Source organism: Balaenoptera acutorostrata, chromosome 1, assembly GCF_949987535.1.
Source record: "Balaenoptera acutorostrata chromosome 1, mBalAcu1.1, whole genome shotgun sequence".
NCBI classification, from domain to species: Eukaryota; Metazoa; Chordata; class Mammalia; order Artiodactyla; family Balaenopteridae; genus Balaenoptera; species Balaenoptera acutorostrata.
The window spans coordinates 109,167,120-109,182,278 of record NC_080064.1 but is presented as its reverse complement, the minus strand read 5'-3'; the positions used below and the strand labels follow the sequence as shown (position 1 = coordinate 109,182,278).

Below are 15,159 nucleotides of genomic sequence, written 5' to 3'. Positions count from 1 at the left end.
GGGTGAACTGTGTGTAATGGATGGTAACTAGACTTGTGATGGTGATCACTGTAGTGTTTATAGATGTTGAACTGTAATGCTAGACACCTGAAACTTATATAATGAAAGGAAAAAAAACTAATGTTAATGAGAAATTAGGAAAGTAAATGTTACTCTTCATAATAAATTCTACTGAAATGAATGAGCTAGGATAGTTAGTTTCCCCATTTGGTTAGGAAGCTGCTGAAATTGGGCTATGATCATCCCGTTCCAGTGTAATTTGGGCCTTATGTGTTTATTTCCTCCTCAGGTGGAGGCCTGAATTTTGATCTATGTCCTCCCTACATCAACTGCCTGAAAGTACTTAATGATCACATGACCCTGGACATGGATGCTGTCCTGTCAGATTTTGTCCGTTCCACAGGAGCAGAGCCAGGGTTGGCCCGAGATCTCCTGGAAGGTAAGGAGTCTTTGGGGGAGAATGAGAAGAGAGAAAATAAGATGTGATATTTATTGTTAGGATTATTTGGAACATTTAACGTGATCAGAAAGACACTTTGTGTATGGTAGGCCTTACATTTAAGTTACTTCTAATAATCTACTTTGTGTATGACCCACCATAATTTTAAAATGCAAAATTCCCTTTTCACCTTGAATTTTTGGGTAGCTTTCTCCACTGTCAATTTAAGCTCAGGTAATGCAAGTGAAATTTGATATTAGTCCACTAAAACCATAGTTTTACATCTGTAAGACTTCCTTCTTATGTATAAATGATTAGATTTTCATATTTGTGATCATTCATGTTTTTTGTCTTTCCTTCCCTAACTTGTATGGGTCATTCTATATAGAGTGGATTAATTTAATGTTTTCATTTAGCTGCTTTTGTTTACTTATATCTGTATGTATACGTAAGTGTGAATGTTCTAGATTTTAAGGTCCTTTAGGCTTGGCATCATGTCAGTAGGATTCTTTGTTTGGAGTCATAGTTAACAGATGCTTTTTGGTGAAAATATATAATGATGCAAATAGGTGAGCCTGTGGGGAAAGGAGCAAGTTCTTAGCACACATAGGTAATTTTCTAGGTTGTTAGCCCTTAGTAAGGTGTGGCAATATGACATTTACTTAGCCACCTGTGAGAATAGTGTTGGTTTGGAAACAGAAGATCAGGGTTTAAATTCTAGTTTGCTAATTCAGTATGGCTTTGCTCTTAACTTGTATTTTCAGTTTCATCTCCTACTACCTTCTCCCACAGTTCCTGTGCTCCAGCCAGGCCTGACCTGTTTCCTTTCCCTGATCATATTAAGTTGTCTCCTAAGTCTGCAGTGTCCTTTCCTCCATTATTCTCTTGAAATTCTCCTCCTCCTTCCGGATTCAGCTCAAATGCCTTCTCTTCCTCTTGTAACATGTGTTGAACACTTCTATGTATTCAATATGTGTGAGGCACTTGAAATATATTACTTTATTCTCACAACCATTCTGCAAAATAGGTTTTATTATCCCAGTATTACAGCTTAAAAACTGAGGTCCAAGAAGTTAAGTAGGATTTGAACCTAGGCAATCTGGTTTCAGAGTCTGGCTTTTAACAAGTGTGTTACTAGTTAATGCTTGCATGTCGTCTCCCTTTCTCTCACACACACTCATGTGCACACACCCTCATACTATGAAAGAAAAGTTGAGGGTGCTGTGGAAGTTTAAGACAGAAACCTAATTTGGATATAGAGTGCAGAAAGGCTTTTTCTGAAGAGGTGACATGTGAACTGAACACAGAAGGATGCACAGGAGTAGCAAGACAAAGGGATGTAGCACAGAGTGTTTATGTAAAAAAAGTAGCTTATACAAGGACCCTGAGATGGGAGAGAGTTTGGCACTGACAGTGAGCGAGGTAGGAAGAGTAGTACAAGAAAGAGTGGTAGGAAGCTGGTTAGATAAGCAGGAAGCAGAATATGGGGGTCCTTTGTAGGCCATGGTAAGGGTTGTGCATTTCAGTGTATGTTCGGTGGGAAGCTGGTGAAGGATTTTAATCAGGGGAGTGAAATGATTGGGTTTGAGTTTCTGAACAGTGTACTGATAAAAGATATGGAACCGATTTGAAGGTGGCCAGAGATGAAGTGGTAAAATCAGTTAAGAATGTTGCCATAGTTCAGGTGAGAGGTGATAGTGACTTGGACTACAGTGGTAACAGAAGTGGGTAGATTTAAGGTATAATTTAGAAAGGGAACCAAAGGACCTGATCCTCATTTTCTGTCTCTATCTTTCTGTCTCTTGCTTTTTCCTTTGAAAGTTAACTCTGGGTGTAGTGTAAAGAACAAATTATAGAGTGGAGGGACTACGAGTAGAGAGACTAGGGAGCCCCCTCCCAAAATACCAGGTGAAAATATGAGGACCTGAACTGGGGTAGTGACAATAAAAATGGACAAGAAAGAATAGATTTGAGAAATGTTTCAAGGGTACAAACAACCTTGAGAATTGAGTAGATAGTAAGGGAAGCGGAGGAGTGGGGTCTGGGGAATGGTGAAGAGCTGAAATGACTGTAGTTTCTGGCCTGGAGGGGTTGTGATGCCTTTACTGATTTAGGGACTATAGAAGAAGGAGAAGAAGCAAGCTTTAGGAGGGAAGTTGATGGACATTCAGTTTTAGACTGTTGACTGTTAGGAGGACCTGATTTTAAGGACTTTAGCAGACAGTTGGAGATAACTATCCAGTGCTCAAGACAAATCATTTATTCATTCATTGGTTCAGAACAAAAGTCCTCCATTCTTTAACAAATATTTATTGAGTACCTATTATGTACTAGGTTCTAGATGCTTGAACGAAACAAAACAAACAAAAATCTCTGCCCTTACATTCTAGCCTGAGAGATAGTCAATAAACAATAAACATGATAACCAAGTAAATTGTAAAGTACATAGTATAAGGTGTTAGGTGCTGTGGAAAATGGTAAGGGGAATGATGAGGTAGGTTGTGATTTTTAGTTGGGTAGTCAGGGTAGGCCTTATTAAGAGTGTGACATTTGAGCAAATATCTGAAGGAGATGAGGAATTGTCTGTGTAGATATATTGGAGAAAGAGCCTTCTAGGCAGTGGGAATAGTTGGTGGAAAGGCTGTAGGTGGGAGCAGTCTTAGCACGTTTCTGGGAACAGCAAAGAGGCCAGTATGACTGATGCAGAGTGCAGAGTGAGCAAAGGGAGTTGGAGCAAGTGGTGAATCTAATGGCTCAGAAGTCAATTCATCTGGCATGGATGATTAATACAGCTTAACTGGAGAATTATAACAAGAAGCATAACAGCAATGACAGTAAATACATATATAATGCTTTCTGTGTGCCAAGCACTGTTTTAAGTGCTTTCAGTTAATTTAATCTTCTTAACAATCCTATGTGGTATCACCTCCACTTTCATAGCCAGGGAAGTTGAAGCACAGAGGAAAGGTTAGAAAAGTAGGCTAGGTCATAGAAAGCCTTGAACGTCAGACAAAGGAGCCTAAACTTTATTCTGTAGGCAGTGGTAAGCCACTAAAAATTTGATTATGGAACTGAAATGATCAGAATTGTGCTGTAGAAAGATTAATCTCATGGGATCCTTTAGAGTAGATTGGAGGTGGGACACTAGGTGATGTAGGAATTGAATTAAGGTGGTGACAAATGGAATAGAACAAAAAGAAGTGTGAACAATTATGCAGTATGTTATTTATTGACTAATTTAACTGGAGAAAGCAACTGAAAAATCTGCTGTGACAAATCTATCCTTCAGGTGTTTTCTTCAGCAGAGTAGTGATTCTTAAATTTGAGGGGAATTAACAATTCCCTTTGATAACCTGATGGCAGCTATCAGCTCTTTCTTTAGAAAAATGCACATACCTATAACTTTGTATACAGTTTCAGGTGGTTTAGGACACCCCAGAGCACATCTAGGCTCAGAACTCTCTGGATCTCAGAATTAGGAGACCTGGGCTTGAGTCCAACTGAGGCCCTGGTGTGAAGTAGCCGTGACTTTGGGCAAGTAACTCTACTTCTTTAGGCTTCATTTCCTTTATCTGTAAAATGAGGTTACTAGGTCTCCAAGGGCCCTTTCAGTTCAGAGAGACAAATTCTGTATGCATACGGGGCTTTCTTAGGAAATAGACAGTAAGTAAATAAAGAAGTCGTGGTATTCCAGATTGAAGTGTTTGTTATGAAGGAAGTTAAAGTAGGGGAAGGAAAAGGAGAATGACTGAAGTGCGCATGAGTATATGCTCTCTGGTTTTGATAAGATGCTTAGAATGATGGTTCTGTATCTTTCCTCAATTTTTCTATACTCTCAGCGCCCAATTCACTTTTTGCTTTGTGTCCTGACAGGAAAGAATTGGGATGTGAGCGCCGCCCTCAGTGATTTTGAACAGCTACGTCAGGTCCATGCTGGGAACCTGCCCCCACCGTTTAGTGAGGGGAGTGGTGGCTCCAGGACCCCTGAGAAAGGGTTTTCCGATAGAGAGTCTACTCGCCCTCCCCGACCCACCCTACAGCGGCAGGATGACATCATTCAAGGTATTGGGGTGCTGAGGGCTGTTTCTGTATGTGGAGTAGAAAGAAAGGGAGGCAGCTGCTGACCAGTCAGAGAATTTAGTGATGCTTTGGAGATGATTCCATTCCTCCCCCACCTCCCCAGCCAAATGTTCAGAGGTGACCTCAGTCTGTCCAGATGCTGGAACCCCTCACTTTCTGCATCTTGAGTGCCATCCTGTATAAATGCCTTCTTCAAGGAGACAGAGGAAGAATAATAATGATCTAATTGTTGAGATAAGGTACACATAAAGATAGAATTCAAAGGATCACTATCATCTACCCTTTTGGAGGATATTTTGTTTATATTTATTAGTATCTGTCAAAATTTTTAAATGCATGTATACTCTATCTCAGCAATTTTGTTTCTAGGAATTTATCATATATGTGTTGTGTGTGTGTGTGTCTGTGTATGGTGTGTATACTTTTAAATGAATACATACATACCTAATTCATAAATAGACACAAAGACATGTAGTGTAAAGCTTGAAAGTTAAAGCTTGAAAACAACTTTTAATTATCCATTAGTAGAGGAGTGGTTAAATAAATTGTAATCATCCATATTATGGAATACTTGGCAGCCATTAGAAAGAATTAAGTAGAACTTGATGTGCTATTTTGGAAAAATCTCTAAAATCTATTGAGAAAGGTAAGATGCACAACAGTATATATAGCATGTTCCTGTTTATGTTATTAAAAATTATTATAAAAGTTATTTGTGCTTCTATGTGCATAAAAGTTCTAGGAATTCCCTGGTGGTCCAGTGGTTAGGAATGCATGCTTCCACTGCAGGGAGGCATGGGTTCAATCGCTGGTGGGGGAATTAAGATTCCGCATACCACGCCACACGGCACGGCAAAAAAATTCTAGAAGGATACAAAACGTCGCCTCTGGGGAAGGGATCAGGAATTTTGAATGAGAGAGACATTTCTTTGTAACACTTCAAACCTTTTGGTAGTAGTTTGATTTTTTACCATGGGCATGTGGTACTTTTAAAATACCTTTAAAAAGAGTTTAAAAAAATAACACTATAAAATAACTTTAGACTAACTACTTACTTTGTGCATCATCCCTGGCAAATATTGGGTTAAGACCTGATACCCAATATAATTTGTAGCTCTTTCTGATAGTCATTATATATAACTCAAGCCATGCAAATGAATTTTAATCCTATACTGAGCAAATTATGATCACAATGGAATATCTGCTAGAGAATTATAAGTGCCATGTATTCAAAACAAATGAAATAATTTGGGGCACTATCTACATTACCGCCTTCCTCTGTAGTATGTTAAGTAAGAATTGACTGTACCTATAAATTTCTGATAAATATGAGTATCAAGAAAAGTTATAGTAAATAATGTAAATAAATGTTATTGATGGTAGATAAGAAACTTCCTGAATGTATAAGATTTGTCATTAATTTTCTATAACAGAAATCCTTTTCTACATTCTCCAAGGCCCTGAAAATTATCAGAGAGATTATTTCACTCAGTCTAGCCAAATGAAACTCCATTTCCCTTATTCCCTCTTCCTCCCACCAAACAATGACTAAGTTGCCAAATGAAGGGTCCCTATTATGTTGGGAAATGGAAGTGGAACAAGACAGTGTCGTGGAGAGAAGTTCAGGCAAAAGGGTAGGAAGAGGAACATATATTTGGTGCTAATGTGAGTGCCTGTGAAAATGCCACTTTCTATGTTTCTCCAACTGTATTTGGCATGAGAAAGAGGGCCATGAAATTTGGTAGCCAGTTAGATTTACAGTTTTTCCCTGACTGGAAACCTTGTCAAGAGGTAACCATCACCTCATGAGTGGAAAGTTCTCTGAGTGGGTTGTGTTTGTTCTAAGGTGACTCCATTTCTCATTGCAGAAAAACGCCTGTCTAGGGGCATCTCCCACGCCAGCTCCAGCATTGTTTCCCTGGCCCGGTCCCATGTCTCCTCCAATGGTGGGGGTGGGGGGAGCAGTGAGCACCCCCTGGAAATGCCCATCTGTGCCTTCCAGCTTCCAGATCTCACTGTGTACAATGAAGACTTTCGCAGCTTCATAGAGAGAGACCTCATTGAGCAGTCCATGCTGGTTGCCTTGGAGCAGGCAGGTCAGTGAGCACTTCCTTTCCCATGCTCTTCCCTCTGCTCTCCACCTCTAGGCAGCCACGCGGAGGGGCTGGGCTTGACAAGCAGCTTCCAGTCTAAGCCTGCGATCTGACTGATTGCAGTCAAACTCGGCAGTCAGTCAGAGAGACATGTACTGAGCTAGGTGCTTCTTCAAGTTAAAGAAAGGACACAAATAAGACACTTTCCTCTGGAAATTTCCTGTTTGATTGAAGGAAAACCAGATACACATGTGGAAGGCCTACAAATCAATACCTAAAAATCAGTACATGAAAAAAATACAAATGAATTATAATTGGCTCTGGAACACCTTGTAGACAGAAAGAACCAATGCTGTAGATGATGCACAGTGATGATTAAACTAAATCACATTTATTTATACGAACCTTTCCCAAAAGATTTATTTACCTTTACAATTATGTTTGTCTTAAATTATATTTAAAATTTGTTGGTATGATGGGTGAGGCAGCTGGGATTTCTGGGAAAGCTAGTCAGTTATTAAAAACCTCCCATGGAAGAAGGACGGGGGGTGGGAGGTGGGGGCACAGAAAGGAAAGTCTTGTTTTTCATTTTGTGCCCTTCTATACTAATCGTGTGCATCTATTTACAATTTTTTAAGTAGTAAGCAGTTTATCTGACTGCTGTGATTATAGGCCAGTTTTTCTTTCAGTAGACGTCCAGTAATTCAAGAAAACTTTTAAGCATCATTCATAAAATATTTTCCTTATATAAGTAATGGATCAGCAATTGTAGGATGACTACAGAATTGAGACTCATTTTCTTGGGTATTTTAAGTACTTTGTCTTATTGCTCATGTCTTTAAAGTCATACCACATACATGGTGACATGCTTACTGTCATATATGCAGATGATACTTGCATGACACTTTGAATATACGTGTTGGGTTGTTTTTCTTTTACTGATGATGGATTTGTGCTGACCTTTATTGCTACAGTGTCTGCTGGTCTCCTGACCAGAGTGAAGAAATCAGAGCCAGACCAAGTAGCCAACACAGATTTCGACCTATGACCTAGGCCTCATCATCCAACCCAGGGTTATTCAATCTTAGCACTACTGACACCTGAGACCAGATGATTCTTTGTTATGTGAGCTGCCTTGTGCACTATATTGTGTTTAGCAGCCTTCCTGGCCTCTACCCACTAGATGACAGTAGCATCCCCCCACCACCTGTGACAACCAAACATATTTCCAGACGTTGCCAGATGTCCCTTTGGGGACGAAATTGTCCCTACTTAAGAACCACTGATCTAACCAATTGTGCTCACCAGATTCTGATGAACCAGATATAAGTGAAGAAGATACACAGAGTAATAGAGTGATGGTTTGATTTTGGATAGGCTTCCTAGAGGAGGCACATTTGGAGTCTGTTTTAGAAATAGGGAAGTAGGGAGAACTTCATGCATCATCTGCTCCTCTCCTTTTCCTCCTGTTTCTGTAGGGCGTTTGAACTGGTGGGTGAGTGTGGACCCCACCTGTCAGAGGCTCCTTCCTTTGGCAACTACTGGAGATGGAAACTGCCTCCTGCACGCAGCCTCTCTTGGTGAGTCTTGAAAATGGTCCTTCATTCCCTCATAGAAAGGAAGCAGTAGTTAAATCTCATGTGAAGGACTTGATCCAACCATTCTTTTTTTTTTTTAAATGTAACTGATTCTTTTTTTTTTTTTAATTAATTAATTAATTAATTAATTTATCTATTTTTGGCTGTGTTGGGTCTTCGTTTCTGTGTGAGGGCTTTCTCCAGTTGCGGCAAGCGGGGGCCACTCTTCATCGCAGTGTGCGGGCCTCTCACTATCGCGGCCTCTCTTGTTGTGGAGCACAGGCTCCAGACGCACAGGCTCAGCAATTGTGGCTCACGGGCCTAGTCGCTCCGCGGCATGTGGGATCTTCCCAGACCAGGGCTCGAACCCGTGTCCCCTGCACTGGCAGGCAGATTCTCAACCACTGCGCCACCAGGGAAGCCCGATCCAACCATTCTTGATCTCAGACAGAAGTGATGGCTCAGAGCAAGGCTGTGTGTGTGCGTGTGCGTGCGCGCTCACTGGCGCAGGAGGAGATGGAAGAGAGCCCTGCCCCGGTTTTTCAGTCTTGTTGAGAAATCGTATGGAGAACTGAGAACTGGCCCCCAGAAGTAATGCACAGCAGTAAGCAAGCAGTATACTGTATGTGTATGCATATAATTCCACTAAGTATTTATTCTTTTGGTATATAAAAAAGATACGTTTTCATCAGTCCCCTGTGAAACTTGTTTATTATTATTTTTTAATGTATGTCTAATCTAGAATAATGTATTTTTCTTTTTCTTTCTTTTTTTTCTTCCAGTTTTATTGATATAATTGACATACGGCACTGTATAAGTTTATACAGCATAGTGATTTGACTTACATGCATTATGAGATGACTACAATAAGTTTAGTGGACATTCATCATCTCATGGATACAAAATTAAAGAGATAGAAAAAATTCTTTTTTCCTTGAGATGAGAACTTTTAGGATTTACTCTCTTAACATCTTTCATACATAACGTACAGCAGTGTAATTATATTTATCATGTTGTACATTGCACCCCTAGTACTCAATAGTCTTGTAAATGGAACTTTGTACCTTTTAACTACCTTCATCCAATTCCCCCTGCCTTTGGTAACCTGATCTCTTTTTCTATGAGTTTGTTTTTGAAGTATAATTGACCTACAACACTGTTATACCCTGGCACACAACATGGCGATTCAATATTTCTATACATTTCAAAATGATCACCATGTTAAGTGTAGTTACCATCTGTCACCATACAAAAATATTACATAATTATTGACTTGTTTTCTTTAAATTGTTATGCCTATTTATAATTCAATATATTATTTGCCTTAGCTTTTAAAAAAAGTCCCCATTTTCCAACCACCCCTCAAGCTTTGATGCTGATTGCCATGTGCCAGACCCATCTTATCTGCTGCTACTCTGTATTTTACTTTATTTATTAAAAAAATTTGTTTTTAATTGGCCGCACCACGAGGCTTATGGGATTTTAGTTCCCCGACCAGGGATCGAACCCAGGCCCTTGGCAGTGAGAGCGAGGAGTCCTAACCACTAGATGGCCAGGGAATTCCCACTCTGTATTTTAATTTGTTAGACTTGGTATCACGAGTAAAGGCTTCTTGTCAGGAGTTTGTAGGATGTGGTATATCCCCCACTTTCAGGTTCTCAAAGTTTCTGAACCTCCAGAATAGGAACATCTTTTCTTTCTTGATTACCTTTCCCCCAAGTCACAGCAGGGGTTTCTTTGAACCTGGGCTTCAGCCTGATTTCCTTCATGCCAGGGTCTGTGTATCATAATTAATAAGTGGAGTTGAGTCAAGGTAGGGTGTCTTAACCATCATGTTTTCTTGCCATAGGGATGTGGGGTTTCCATGATCGGGACTTGATGCTACGGAAAGCTTTGTATGCACTAATGGAGAAGGGAGCGGAGAAGGAAGCATTAAAACGGCGCTGGAGGTGGCAGCAAACTCAGCAGAATAAAGAGGTGAGGGAGCTTGGGCAGGAGCACCTTGTTTCCCAGAGTTACCTAGTGGAAACGCTCAGTGCCTACCAGTAGGAAATGTCTCCTACTTAGGTGCTTAGGTCAGTGTTACTCCTCTTGTAATCCTGGAAATGGTTGAAAATTCAGATACCACCATAGGGTACATGCCTTCTGATAGAGTTATGAGAACTGGTGTGGGGAAGTGGAGATTTGTAGAGGAGGTACCTAACGTTGTGCTTTTCTATCCAATAGGCACTCAATAAGCCTTTAGTGGCAGTCTTTTGCAAAATGAAATATGACATGCTCATAGGATTTTTGTGTTGTTTTGGTTTTTTTGCCTATAATAAGGCTAGACCAATTTTTAAGGACTTATGTTTTCAACCATTATAGAAATGTAATTGCATAAAAATAGTTTTGGCCATATATACCGTTTGTTTTTCATATGTTCAGTTTATTTGTTAAAAAATTGTAAAAGCATGAGTTTGAATGGTACTTCTTAGAAGTTCAGCAGATGTTGAGTTGAGTTTAATTGGTACTTCTCAGGGGTTTAGTAAATGTTGAGGCTGCTTTCGTATAAGAAAGCAACACTGGGAAGTTCCCTGGTGGTCCAGTGGTTAGGACTCTGGCGGTTTCACTGCCATGGCCCAGGTTCAATCCCCACCACCATGACGCAGCCAAAAAAAAAAAAAAGAAAAAAAGCAACACTGGACTGTTTGTACTTTCCATCCCTATTACGGGCTGGGCAAAATATGGCCTGTGGGTCAAATCCCACCAACTGTTTTTGTTAAAAAAAAATTTTTATTGGAACACAGCCTCCCCAACTCAATTCATTTACATGTGTTTGTGCTACAGCAGCAGAATATAGAAGCTGCACGTTGCCCCACCGCAAAGCCTAAAATATTTCCTGTCTGGCCCTTTACAGAAAAAAGTTTGCCGATTCCCTTCCCTTTAATAATGACGTTATACAGTTACATAAAGATAATGAGTCTTCCTATTTCCTTTTGCCCTGGTTCTCTGTCTTCTATGTTTATCTCCTGCTCTTCGTGTATATCTTTTTTATTTTTGCCATGTATATAAAGCTGGGTGTTTCTGGCATTGATATGGGAATATCTCTTCAGAAACTTAATTTCCAGCTTCTTTTCCCTCTCTTTTTATTGCTCTATCATAACTGGCCATAATATAGAACTAACAGATTTTTGTTTGTTTCAGTTATTAGAATTTTATGTTCTCAAGATTTAAAATATGGAAGTAGAATGTGTTATGTTTCCTTCTCAAAAATAAAGAACTCAACCTTAAAATTAGGATGATATTAAGATCAGAATCCGGTCTTTGATCAGCCAGTCTGCCCCAGAAGATTCCTGAGGGAAAGAAATGCACAGGGGCAAGGCCAAGTAAACAGCATTCTTTATTGCCACCGAACCCCCTGGCAGTCTGGTGAGCTGAGCTGGACTATGTGGAGAGCTTTTTTTGCCTGAGCTAGAACCAGACTAGAGTTTGCCTTCCTCATTGTTGAATTCAGGCTATATCTGAACCTTAGATTTGACCACTTCAGAGACAGGAAAAGACCAAACCAGATCATGCCAGCTAGTAAAGTAGACATGATAGCCACAGTCAGAGGATAGGTAGGCCCAATTCCAGCTATATTAAGCTGTTATAGTTACTATTTTAAAGATGGGGTTAGATTTTGATGGTATTTAGCCAGGAGACCCAGAAATACCCAAGTTCTATTCTTGGTCAGCCATCTATTCCCTCTCAAAGTCCTCAAATGGAAATACATGCCTGGAGGATAGTAGATACTGAAGGAGCGATCTTTTTACTCCTTTTCTCAGCACATTGCAATTTCCATATGGAAACGAGATAATTGTTTTAGCTCAAACCATTCATAGCATTACAGTGGGGTGGGGAAGGGGGTGACGGACTGGGGAGCTACTTTTAGCCAGTACCAAACACCAAACAAACTAAATTGGTTTTGATTTCCCAGGCCTCCTTGTTTTGTTGTTGAAAATGGTGGTAAAACACAGTAAGAACATTTTCAGCCTAGGAGGGCACACCACCTAGTGGCTGTGTGTATGAAAACGGCAAACAAAAATAGGTGAGAGCAAGAGGGAGGCAGATCCTCATGAATGTGTATCAGGGACCATTTATCAGAGTGACCAGAGCACCCCGTATATAACCTGTGCATTGTTCTTTTGTATTTTTAGTTGAAAAAATCTGTGCTAGAACTTTACACATTGAAAATAGCGTTGTCTTTTTTTTTTATTGTTAAAGTAAAATGTGGTCACAATAGCTCTTTAATTCCTGTTATATTTGTTCTGATACCTCTCATGTTTCCAGTGTGATCCTTTCTACTATGTCAATGTGTGTTTAAAGTATAAACTCATTTTAATACTTATATAGGCCAAATATAATTAATAATACAGACTTTCTTCCAAATCATCATATACATCCTAAAGCCAATATGGTATTTTAAGATTGTTTGTACTACGCCTTCTGCTCCTTTAATAAAAATTAATAGTTTTACTGAGCATGTATTTACTGATTACTGATCACATAGTAGGTACTAGGCATATTGCATAAAACATGGTCCTGCCTCTTAGGAGTAGTAGTAGGAGATGGACATGTAAATACATAATTGCAACAAAGTAACAGGTTATGACTTCTAAGATAGAAGTCTACATAGCAGTTGAGGAGGGAGGGCACAAAGGAAGGAGTGAGTGGTTGATGTACCAGGGAGATTTAGGAAGGGCTTCATAGAGGAGTGATACTTGAGTTCTTTCCTGACAGTTGAGAAATTATTCACGAGGTGGATATGGAGTGGGCTGCTCCAGGCAGGAGGAACAACCTAGACAAAAGCTCAGAAGTATAAAACAACACGGTGCATTCAAGGAACTATGACTAATTAAATGGTATTAGAGAAGTGGGTTGGGAGCCAGGAAGCGGAGTGTGTATGCTATGCTTAAGGAGTTTGAACTGTATCTAATAGGTAATGACAGGTCTTAAAAGAATTTGTGGCAGGAAGCAAACATCATCAGATTTTAATTTTAGAAAAATCTTTCTAGTAGCATTGTAGAAAATGGATCATAAGAATGTATGACTGGAAGTAGTAAAACCAATTAAGGGTCCATTGCAGTAGTTCATGCTTAATAATTGTTGACTAAAGGATCCAGGTATGGGATGGGTGAAAGGAGAGGAGTCGTAGATAACCCCCTGGTTTCTAGTTGGGTGTTTGGGTGATAGTGTTGTTTACAAAGGTAGGAAAAAAGGAAGAGAGGGTTTTTGAAGAGGTAGAAGTTCAGTTTTGACTGCACAGAGTTTGAGGTAGTCATGGGCAGGTGGCAGTCTTCAGTAGGCAGCTGGATGTGAACATAGAAATTAAGAGGAAATCTGGGCTGGAGAAGAAGATTTTTGAATCCTGAGCATGTAGATAGCAGTAGAGGAGATTATAGTAGTAGAAAAGATAACCTAGAAAGAACCAAGGCTAAAATCATTGACACAACATCAATATTTTTGAGGTGGAGTTCAGAGAGGTAAGAGAAAGTAGTGTTGTGTGAGCTAAACGAAAAGAAAGTTTGAGGAGATCAAATGCCACATGAAGGCTAAGAAAGATAAGAACTGAAGAGTTTGCTGAATTTGGCAATTAGAAGGTCATTGTCTTTGCTAGAGTCAGTTAGGTGAAGTAGTTTGTGGGGGTGAGGGAGGGGGCATAGGCTGGAGGGCAGATCAGAAGCTAGACTGCAATGGGTCAGAAAAGAATGGAAGAAGCGTGAGTGATCATAGACATTCTTTCATGGATCCTGACTATAAATGGGAGAAGAGATTGGACTTCGTAGTACAAATTGTTAGCCAAGTGGTAAGAGAATAGGGAGCGGAGTAACACGAGTGAGTTGGAATGGCTATTGCCTCTTGAACCTAGCCTCTAATTGCTTGATATTCCTTGCCTGTCTTTCACACAGTCGGGGCTGGTATACACAGAGGATGAGTGGCAGAAGGAATGGAACGAGCTGATCAAGCTTGCCTCAAGTGAACCCCGCATGCATCTAGGTACCAATGGAGCCAACTGTGGTGGGTAAGTATGTCTAACTGGAGGAGCAGGAAATAATCTTTGCTGAGTTCTGTGTCCAAAGAGCTCTGTGCTAAGAGGATGTTAGAAGGAGAGGAGAGAAGCCATGGCAAGGGCACAGAAGGGTGTAACAGCATGATACATTCTAGGAAATACAGGTAGTTCAGTATTGCCAGAATATATAGTATGTGGTGCAGAATGATAGATGAGGCTAGGCAGTCCAGATTTTTGTGTGCCGTGCTAAGGAATTAAAATTGTATTCTACCCAGACTTTGGGAAACTGCAGGACAAATGACGTGGTTTCCTCAATAAAGAAAGACAAAGAAAACAAAAAGGGAGAAAGAACCTAAGTTTAAAGACACTTTAGAGACACATCAACCAGCTGGAATGTATGGACATTTATAAGACAGTTGGGGAAATGTGAATAATATCTACATTATTGTTAAGTTTTTAAAGTGTGGTATTGATGGTATTGTGGTCATTTTTAAAAGGAGTCCTTTACTTTTTAGAGACTGAAACTGAAGTATTCATGGATGAAATTATATGATGTCTAGGATTTGCTCCAGAATAATCTGGTGGGGTGGCGTGGGTGTGGAGGCCATCCCTAGAAAAATATATCAAGGTCTAGGTGAAACAAGATTGACCATGTGTTCATAATCGTTGAGGCTGGGTGATGGATACATGAGAGTTTAGTATAATATTCTTTCTAGTTTTGAATATGTTTAAAATTTAAAATTTTTCTATAGTTAAAAAGTTAAAAAACTATAACCTATCCAAACTTTATTGGGCATAAGAATAATCTGGGAGGATTGTTTAAAATGAAGATTTTTGGACTTCCACCCTAAAGAAGTCCAGTTGAGTTGGACTGAGGTGAGGCCCAGAAATCTGCATTTGTAGCAAGCACCCAATGTTGAATAACATTGCTTTAGGGGGCAG

The 15,159-nt window shown here is 39.8% G+C and overlaps 1 protein-coding gene across 3 annotated transcripts in view; it reads left to right on the top strand.

Annotated features, from left to right (window-relative positions):
• The window catches only part of OTUD7B (OTU deubiquitinase 7B), a 57,487-nt gene that overhangs the window by 31,534 nt on the left and 10,794 nt on the right, over positions 1 to 15,159 (top strand). For all 3 annotated transcript variants that reach the window (XM_007177959.2, XM_057542688.1, XM_007177958.2), the window contains exons 2-7: positions 290 to 439; positions 4,313 to 4,501; positions 6,388 to 6,615; positions 8,091 to 8,192; positions 10,039 to 10,166; positions 14,117 to 14,229. In XM_007177959.2, the coding sequence (XP_007178021.2) occupies positions 355 to 439; positions 4,313 to 4,501; positions 6,388 to 6,615; positions 8,091 to 8,192; positions 10,039 to 10,166; positions 14,117 to 14,229 (845 nt within the window). In that variant the 5' untranslated portion in view covers positions 290 to 354. The remainder of the gene's footprint in view (positions 1 to 289; positions 440 to 4,312; positions 4,502 to 6,387; positions 6,616 to 8,090; positions 8,193 to 10,038; positions 10,167 to 14,116; positions 14,230 to 15,159) is intronic.